The sequence below is a fragment of the Tympanuchus pallidicinctus genome, unplaced genomic scaffold, assembly GCF_026119805.1.
Source record: "Tympanuchus pallidicinctus isolate F22 unplaced genomic scaffold, pur_lepc_1.0 scaffold24, whole genome shotgun sequence".
Classification (NCBI taxonomy): domain Eukaryota; kingdom Metazoa; phylum Chordata; class Aves; order Galliformes; family Phasianidae; genus Tympanuchus; species Tympanuchus pallidicinctus.
In genome coordinates, this window is record NW_026294741.1 from 201,914 (window position 1) to 210,780 (window position 8,867).

The following is an 8,867-nucleotide window of genomic DNA, read 5'->3' on the forward strand; positions in this document are numbered from 1 at the left end:
CAGGAGCCCGGCCCGGCCCGCTGGGCGGAGCGGTTCAAACCCGCTGTGGGCGACCGCCGCCGCCGAGGCTGTCGGGAAGCAGCGCGGCGCCGCAGTACGGCATACGGGACGGGGCCGCACCTTCCCGCCCCCGGTTGCCGCTTACCGCAGGCGCCATGGGCTGGGAGGAGAAGCAGGTCCGCGGGTACGGCGAATTCGTGCAGACGGCGCAGCGCTACCACGGTCGGCCGATCTTCGCGCTCTTCTGCGGCGACAAGGATGCAGAGGGCCGGAGCTGGTGCCCGGACTGCGTGACTGGTGAGGCCCGGGGAGGTGCGGAGGCTCCGCCAGGAACTCCGGCCGCCTCCTCTCGGCCCGCGTGGCGCCGGCGCAAGGCGCTCTCGTTGGTCTGAGGCGGGCGGAGCGGCGCTGGGCGGCCTCGTGGGGGACGCGGCGGGCACTCCGGGCGGTCGCGGCGCGGAGGCCGAACCTCTTAGCGCGCGGACGGGCGCGGACTGCCGTCTCCCGCTGCGGTTACCCTTGTCCTTAATCCGGCCGCCGCTGCAGGCCGCTGTGGCCGGGAGCTGCCGCCGCTGCTGCAGTGCCTAGCCGCCCGCGCGTGGGACGTAACGCCGGTCAGCAGAGGCTGGCACAGAGGATGGTTTTTCTGTCTCAGCAAAGAATTCGATGTAAATCTTGCATGAATCTACTTCTGCTTTGCCTAACAAAAGGCAGAAATAACTTACCCGTGTTCGGGAATGGAATACAAAGGCAGGTCCTCAGAATGCGTCACACTGAACTTTCAGGATCGTATCTGCCGGATTACGCAGGGCAGCAGCTTGCCGCTGTTCTGCTCGGTCTCCTCCAGTCAGCAGACCGCATGTTCTGACTTGTTAGAGCAGCAGTTGGGCTTCGTGCGAAGGCCGGTCCCTTTAACATTGACAACATGCATTCTGCAGTGCTTATGGATGACCACGTGAAACAGCATAGATCTCTGCCCGAAGCAGACAGTGTTAGATAGCAGCACTGCTGGTCAGACTAAATGCTTGTGCTTCTGTAGCATGGTGTATTAACACTGAGAAATTACTCTCTAGCTGAACCAGTTGTGAGGAACGAACTTCATAACATGCCTGATGAATCAGTGTTCATCTACTGTCTTGTTGGAGACAGAGCCTAGTAAGTAACTGTTTTAATGCAAACAAACATTTCTTAGCTCTTCCTGGCCTGGAAGTTAACTAACCTGTTGGTACTAACAACAGAATTAGTTCTGTGACTGTAGAGGTCTACAGTTCCCTTAAGTGGACTACTTGCATGCTTATTCTAACAAGCTAATGGGGAGGTGGGAGGCAGAATCATCCCTTTGAAAGAATTTTAACAGTCGAATTTCAAACTGTATTTTTACAAGTTCTGTGTAACTACACTCTTTGCTAACAGCTGGAAAGATCCTAACAATGAATTCAGGAAGAATCTGAAACTAACAGGAGTGCCTACACTACTTAAATACGGAACAGTAAGTCATTTATTGTATGCTGTGGGTCTACATGTTTTCTGATACCTTCTCTTGTTTCAGGAGAATGGACAGTGTGGGACACCTTTCCACTCTTATCCATGCACTTTTTCTAGTTCAGATTAGTTTTCTCCCAGGGAACTACCTTCCTCCTGTAGAACGTTCTCTGTAATGAACTTATCAAATAAAATACATACACTTAACACATCTTGTTTGAGGGGTAGGCTAAGTACTTAGCAACATGTTGTCAGTTTTCTGACTTCTCAAGTATTAAGAACTCCAAATGCTGGATTATAGTATAGTAGGATTGTGGGTAGCATACTCCTAATTCAGACAGACTACAGCTCTCACTCTTGTGTACTCTCCTATGTAACGAAAACATTTACATTCCACACCAAGATTTAGCTTGGACCCACTATTTAAATCAACAGTTACTTTTGTAGGAATGCTTCAAAGAACAGAAAACACACAGGCATTTTTCATCTATCCTTACACTGCTTTTTCTGCTCCACACACCAACTCCCACTTGCCATCTAGCAATAACAGTTGCTGTAGTATGGCTAATACTATTAGGTGCAAATAGCTCTAGTCTAGAACAGATTTTTTAATTACTCCTAAAAACATCTTTTCTTTCAGCCTCAGAAGTTGGTTGAAGAAGAATGTTTTAAAGCGGATCTTGTGCGTATGTTGTTTACTGAAGATTAAATCCTCCAGTAGTCAATCATTTATGAAGATGTTTGTCTTGTTAATTGCATTGCTCTTTCCTGGAATCCTCACTTCCCCCTCCACCCCCCCAAACTGTCATGGTAAATTACTTTTGTCTAATCAAGATGAATGTCATTAAATTCTAGGTTCAAACCTTTTCACTAAAGTCTTGCAACAAAAAAGTTTTCTTTTCTTCGTTGAAATAAATTTTAGTCTGCCAAGTCTCTTTACAAAGAAACCAAGCTCAAAATGCAAACCAAGGTGGTAGCCTACTTTTACTTAACAGTAATACTTAATGACTAAGTTAGACCTTTTAATAGTCGATGAGGGGGAGGTGGAGAAGAGCGGTAGAAGAAAATACTTTTTCTTCCTGAAGCTAATTTTATGCAACTGCTGAAGCTGTCAAGATAAGTTTTTAATATAATGTTTAATGGCTGATCTGTTCAGCACCAAGTATGATGAGGTGAGGGCCAGCAGTCTCCCTGTCACTGTGCTGCTGCACCTACTCCTACAAGAATATGAAATACAATGTGAATACAGCATGAACACAATCTAAAATATGAAAATGAAATCCTTCACAGCTGCCGTGATCTACATTCTTACAGAAAAAAACAACAACCTAACAGCTATACAAGAAGGCATGATAAATGTTTCTCCAATTTTGCAAGTGTTTACAACTTCTTTGTAACAGAACCTAAGAAAACAGGCCATAGCTCTGTTCCACTAAAGTTTCTCATTACCCATCTTTGCTCCACTCTGGTAGTCCTTATCTCTTCACACTTCATTTTTTTGTCTCTAAAATACATTGTGAAGAGAATTCTTAAGACACCCCTGCCCACACCCTCAAAGAAAGCAAGTAAACAGAATGGACAAGTAATAGCTCAGCTTCATTTCCAGGCAGAAAATTACAAATTCAATTTTGTGCAACAGCCATAATCACTTCAGCTTTGCTCATAAAGAGCAGTACATCGTAGTCACGACGCTCGGAGACATATCATTGTTCTCCACAAAACATGCCTGCACTGTAGAAACTTCTGAACTACGTTTTTTGTTGATACAACAATGTCAGTGCCCTCAAAAATTAGGCTTGGTTTTCAAAAGGAACAAATACCGTAAGTAATACTCTTAACAAGATTGCCCATGCTACAAAAGAAATGGCAGTAGATTTTTACAATAGGAGACTGAAACATGTTACAAGCTGGTGAAAGACAAAGTCACTTGACATCACACATTAAGTGTATACACACAGCAAAACCTACAAAAGACAAAAGACTTCATTCCTTTCTTGTAAATACTTGGATTAATGCGAAGTATACATTATCATCGCTCTTCCAAGTGCTTTTCATTTTACAGAGGTGTTGTTTTGTTGCTGCTGCTCTGCTAGTGCTTGCTGCAGGCGCATTCTCTTCCGTGAATAGTGCTGCCAGTGAAGAATCTGCTGCTCATCAATAAACTTTGCACACTGAGCATTTACCAGTTCTTTGCGAAAGTGTTCATACTGGAGCAGCTCTAACATATGCAAACACTGAGGATACCTGGATTTAAAAAAATGAGTTTTACAAGGTACACTAAAGCTGGAGTCTCCAGTATCTCCCCAGTTCGTTATTTTAGTCATTTAATGCTTTATGCAAGTACTTGAAACACAGGGCTGTACATATGCAGTGTAACTTAATATCTTCAGTAACTACAAAGCCAGAAAACATGGAATCTAATAACAGCATAAGTGCATAACATACCTGATTAGAATAACTTTTCCAAAGATTAGATTTCGTTAAAACAAATACAAATTAACTAGAACAGCTGTTTCCAGAGCTCATTTGAAGTAAACAAAAACTGTTCAAAAACTGTGAAAGAGTTTTAACATTAACAGAAAAATGATTCTTTGTGTAGGTACTAACAGTGCAAAAGTCACTCTCAGAATATATTTAGTGGGCTGAAGTAGTTTTGTCCCATGATGTTCAGTAATCTTGTTTTAAGCAGATACAAAGCGCAGATAAAGGTTGCAAAAGGCAAATTACACGCAGAAGTCAAGAGTGAAACGTTCTCTAATTCTGTCTATTCCAGACTACAGGAAACAGGAAAATTTATACTGCATATAAACACAGTGCAGGTTTTGGTTGCAGGGAGAAATCAAATATGGACATGGTACTTTACAGTGCATAACAGAAGGTAAAAATCATTAAAATGCAGAAACCTAAGGGAGTTTAATACTTACTTCAAGTATTTTGCATATTCAGGTTCTTTCCAATACAGTAAATATTTAAGATAGTTTACAAAAGCTTTGTCTTTGAAGTATCCTCTTTGTGCAAGAACTGAAATAACAGACAAGGAATTGTCAAAAATTTGCCAAAGTTGATGAATATGTATTCACAAAACTATACAAAAGAGGCACGCGAGTCATAGTTTCATCACTGCAAGTTTTTACAACTCAGTAAAAAATGTATCTTAACATTCTAAGTACAGTGAGTTGGTCTCATCTCCTCTGCCATATAACTTTTACAAGGATGTGAAAAGTTTTCAAAACCAGGAACTTCTGACACATCAAAACTGTCAGAGAAAACCAAAGAAATTAAGTACTCTACCTGAAACTATTATTAGTATTAGTTAAATTCTGGTTTCAGATAAAAGAGTACTTCTTAGATTGAAATTAATATTATTTATTTTTTTACTACAGATGTGAACTTATTCTCCACTAGACAGATGCATTTTATTTCAATAAATATTTATTTCACATTTTAAAGGTATTGTTTCCTCCCTCTTCCACCTCACCTTTGAAATTTGGACAAATTAAAGCATTCTTGGACTGCTTTTATCCTCTTAAAGACTCTTCCCTTTTCTTTGTTTAGCCTTTCTCCTCCTCCCCCCCGTTTATTTGTAATCATTCTGTAATCATTAAGCTGTTAAATAATATTAACTTCTCAGGACTCTGACATTAAGTACTCACAGTTGAGATAATTGGGATTTGCTAGGCACTGAACAAACTCCAACTCCAGCTGGAACCGAAGTCGATTTCCTGTATCATCTGATCAGGTGAGAAAACAAAGTAAAAACTGGACCCACGTGATAGATTTGGAAGTGAGTTTCTCAGTTTGCACCATACAAATAGAAACATTTAGAGAGGAGATAAAGCAGTAATATGGGTTCTCTTGGCACAGTCTTTTCTATTACATGAATCTGTGTTGGGCTCATGTTAATGTGTGCTGTTAGTGCTTTAAACAACTAAACATGATGCAAATAACAGAGAAATACCCTCTGACTCCATGTAGAATAAAGGGAAAGGGAAGAGAAAGGGATCAGGTATTGGTAGAAGGAAAATTTGAGAAGGTAAGTAAAGAGTACTGCTAACAGCTCACTGAAAGCTTCCTTGCACATAATTTAAGAAATGCTTACTGTGAGGCTGCCTTTTTTGTTTGTTTTGTACAAAGATGTCACACTTCAGTGAGAATCCTGCAGTGTTCTCACACTAATGGCGTACAGTGGACAGGGGTGACATATCCAGGGGTCAGCACGATTCTACCGTCCTATGAAGAAAGGCTGAGGGAGCTGGGCTTGCTCAGCCTGGAGAAGAGAAGGCTTAGGGAGACCTTAGTGTGGTCTTTTCCATATGGAAAGGGAGCTTATAAAAGAAGATGGAGGCTTAACTTTTCACCCTGACTAAAAACAACAAGGGGAACGAAAAACAAACAAACAAAAAAAAGGCAGGTTAGATGTCAGGCAGAAATTCTTTTCTGGCAGGGCGGCGAGGCCCTGGCTGCCCAGAACCGTGGTGCCCCGCGCCCGGAGGTGCATCAGGGCGGGCTGGAAGGGGCCCCGCGGAGGTGCTCTGGCGGGAGGTCCCCAGCGCGGCGGAGTTGGAACAAGCCGGCCTGCAAGGTCCCTTCCGTCCCACCGTTCGGGTCTCTATGAAAGATTTAGCTCCCCGACCACAGACGCAACGTGGGGTGCCTCCGCTGCCACGGCGTCCGGGAAGAGCCGCGGCGTCTCCGCGAACGACGCGAAGCACTCCAACGGGGCAAACCGGCGCTCTCTCCCTGGTCAGCATCGCTCGCCCTGCCCAACGCCCGCCGCGCCGCGCCGCAACGCGCCTCTCACCTGTGTCCATGGCGGCCAGCCGGGCTGCGCCCCCCGCCCGGGCTCAATATGGCGGCGGGAACGCCCGCTGTCGGCAGACGGAAGCCCGGAGGGCGGTGCAGCGGGGTGAGCTGGGAAGGCGGCGGCGTCTCCTGGCAACGAGCTGCGCCGCGCGGCCGGGCCTGCGGAAGTGGGTGTCGCCGATGCAGGCGGCGGCTCGCGGTGGCAGCCACGTCGGCTGCGGGACACGGGCCTGGAACTTACTGGCACTGCTGTAGCTCTTCTGGGAGGCAGAGACGTGGCGTCAAGACCTCTTTTTTTTTTCCCGTCGATTTTTGGACATATGTTTTCATGATTGTGCCATGAGCAAGCCAGTGCTGAAGATCTCCCAGGAGGGCCTCATATTCCAATCTGAGCTATTCATACTCTAACATCACTGATTTAATGATGTGCATTGTGTAGAAAACTACCTTTTGAAAAAAAAAAAAAAAAAACTTGGAGTAACTTTTTTTTTTTCCCCTTTATTTTGAAAGGAAGCTGTTACCAGACAGGCAATACAGTTCCAAATCCATTAGAAGGTACCTTTGGGATCAGCATTCTGTTTTTTTTCTAGGCATGTGTGTGCTTGAGCAGTGAAAGGTAAAAGAGGACTGTATGCCCGGAACATTCATTTTAGCCTTGCGCTGGATGAGCCATTGTTGAACATTTCCAAATCAGAAGGAAATGGAAGGGAGGGAATCACTCCTGACAGACAGACCTGTTTTGCTGGTTGTTTTTCAGTCGTTGGTTGGGTTGTTGTTTCTTTGCTTTTCTTACTCTTTCTGCATGTTAGACTTTTTTTTTTTTTTTTTTTCCCATTTTACCTATGGTAAGCTGATTTCAGTCAACCTCTACAGTTTATTCATTAAAAAGTTGTATCACAGTGAAACCAATTAAACAAACGCTACCGGAACGTGGAACAGGACTGCACTGTTGCATCTAGAAAAGAGTCCAGCATTCGGATTGCAAGTTTATTCCTAATGCTGCATTTATGGTTGGGGTCCCACACTCAATTTTCCTATCTTGGTTAAAACAAAAACTGGTAGGGTTTGCATTGCATTATTAGACACTTGCGTACCAGTATGCACTACACAGACTCAACATGAATCCTGACTAATTCTTTTTTTAAATTTGTGATTTGCGCTTTTCAGTTCTTAAACTATTTTCAGTGTCTTAGCATTTTTCTGTAATGCTATCTCTTTCTGTGTAGTGTAATTATTCCCCCTTAGCCCCACTAGAAATTAGGTTATAAGACTGCCTAAAAAAGACTTCTGCATTACTTTCCTTAATAAAATAGGACTTTTTTTTTTAACAAGGTTTTAGTGGTTGTGAATACTAACATTACTATAACAAAATTAGCCAGTCACTCCCCAGTAAACATAGACTTTCGTCTAAAAGCAGAGATCAAACAGATCCCATGCATCTGCAGTGCTATTCTGGAATGTGATTTATCTCCCAAGACTGACTTCAGAGGAGAGAATCCTAAGAAAGGCTTGGTCACATGAATTAAATTACTATGTAGGTTTGCCAGAGTAAAGTGAAAGAACTCAATTCTTGGCCATCAAAACTAGGAACAAAATTGAAAGTTAGAGTTATACTACAAAAACTAAGAATGTTCTCTAGGAAAAGCTGATTTATGCTTTTAAATATTAGCTTAGTCAGACTTCAGGGAAGAGATTAAAATTCATATCTTAGCCAAGAGTTTTCTTTTTTATCATCATGAAATCAAAGCATCACAGTCTCGGTTTCTCCTTTTGTAGGAGTTAAACTGCTATCCCTATTGTTCTGTGTTTGAGCACTGGCACGGAACCCTTGTTTTCCTAAAGCATTTTGAGAGTATGCTAATAGTAGATCTAGATATAAAACAGACACTGGCTAACAAACAGACTAGATAATGTTTTCTACCCGAAGCAAATAAAGCTATTCAAAGTTAAAAATTACACTCAAAAAAAGGACACTTTGCTGCAGTAGTAATTATAGACAGCATCAGGTAGGTGACAATAAAATCAAGTTTGTGATATGTCCTTATGAATTATATATTTAGGAATTATATATTTATACACAGGAGAAAGTAGAGTCTCGTATGATGTGCTATGAGCTCCTGAAGATGAAAACTGGGAAGTGAGACACTGCTAAGAGTTTATGATATCACAGTACAGTGCATTTGCATCAAAAAGAAAATGTTCAGGAAAGCTTTACAACTGAAAACAACGATCTCATTGAACAGTAAGTACTTCATGCCCGATGCTTAGACCCTCAGACATCTGCTTTTTTTGTAGAATGCAAAATTATATTGACATGGATAATGACATCTTAAAAGATCTTTCTCGTAGAATGTAATACAGAATTTTGCAGACTGGAGAGTAGTCTGCTTCAAATAGAGTTAAATAACAGAGAACAGAGCATGCATTATGTTAGCATTATGTTATAAATATACCCAGCCAGTACAAACTCTGCAATTTTTTTACTCCAGTGTTATAATTACAATTGAATAGAAGCAAGATCATAGTTATTACTGACTGAAACAATTGTTAGAGCATATTTAGTTAAAGGCTTAACTATTCAT

At 42.4% G+C, this 8,867-nt stretch overlaps 2 protein-coding genes across 2 annotated transcripts; one reads left to right on the plus strand and one right to left on the minus strand.

Moving 5' to 3' along the window:
* Positions 1-52: 52 nt before the first annotated feature.
* TXNDC17 (thioredoxin domain containing 17) lies at positions 53-2,357 on the plus strand. The gene is made up of 4 exons (XM_052689130.1): positions 53-297; positions 1,074-1,155; positions 1,414-1,489; positions 2,123-2,357. Exons 1-4 carry the CDS (start codon positions 156-158, stop codon positions 2,189-2,191), a joined length of 369 nt encoding a protein of 122 aa, XP_052545090.1. The 5' UTR covers positions 53-155; the 3' UTR covers positions 2,192-2,357.
* On the minus strand, positions 2,275-6,423 carry MED31 (mediator complex subunit 31). Its single transcript, XM_052689129.1, has 4 exons — positions 6,284-6,423; positions 5,136-5,213; positions 4,407-4,503; positions 2,275-3,726 (listed from the first exon to the last, which is right to left on the minus strand). Exons 1-4 carry the CDS (start codon positions 6,291-6,293, stop codon positions 3,534-3,536), a joined length of 378 nt encoding a protein of 125 aa, XP_052545089.1. The 5' UTR covers positions 6,294-6,423; the 3' UTR covers positions 2,275-3,533.
* Between the last annotated feature and the right edge of the window lie 2,444 nt (positions 6,424-8,867).

Coding starts and splice junctions, on each gene's coding strand:
- TXNDC17 (XM_052689130.1), top strand. CDS start 156: ATGGGCTGGGAGGAGAAGCAGGTCCGCGGGTACGGCGAATTCGTGCAG. Junction 298..1,073: donor GTGCCCGGACTGCGTGACTG/GTGAGGCCCGGG, acceptor ATTACTCTCTAG/CTGAACCAGTTGTGAGGAAC. Junction 1,156..1,413: donor CTTGTTGGAGACAGAGCCTA/GTAAGTAACTGT, acceptor CTTTGCTAACAG/CTGGAAAGATCCTAACAATG.
- MED31 (XM_052689129.1), bottom strand. Junction 4,504..5,135: donor AAATCCCAATTATCTCAACT/GTGAGTACTTAA, acceptor CTGTTATTTCAG/TTCTTGCACAAAGAGGATAC. Junction 3,727..4,406: donor GAATATGCAAAATACTTGAA/GTAAGTATTAAA, acceptor TTTTAAATCCAG/GTATCCTCAGTGTTTGCATA.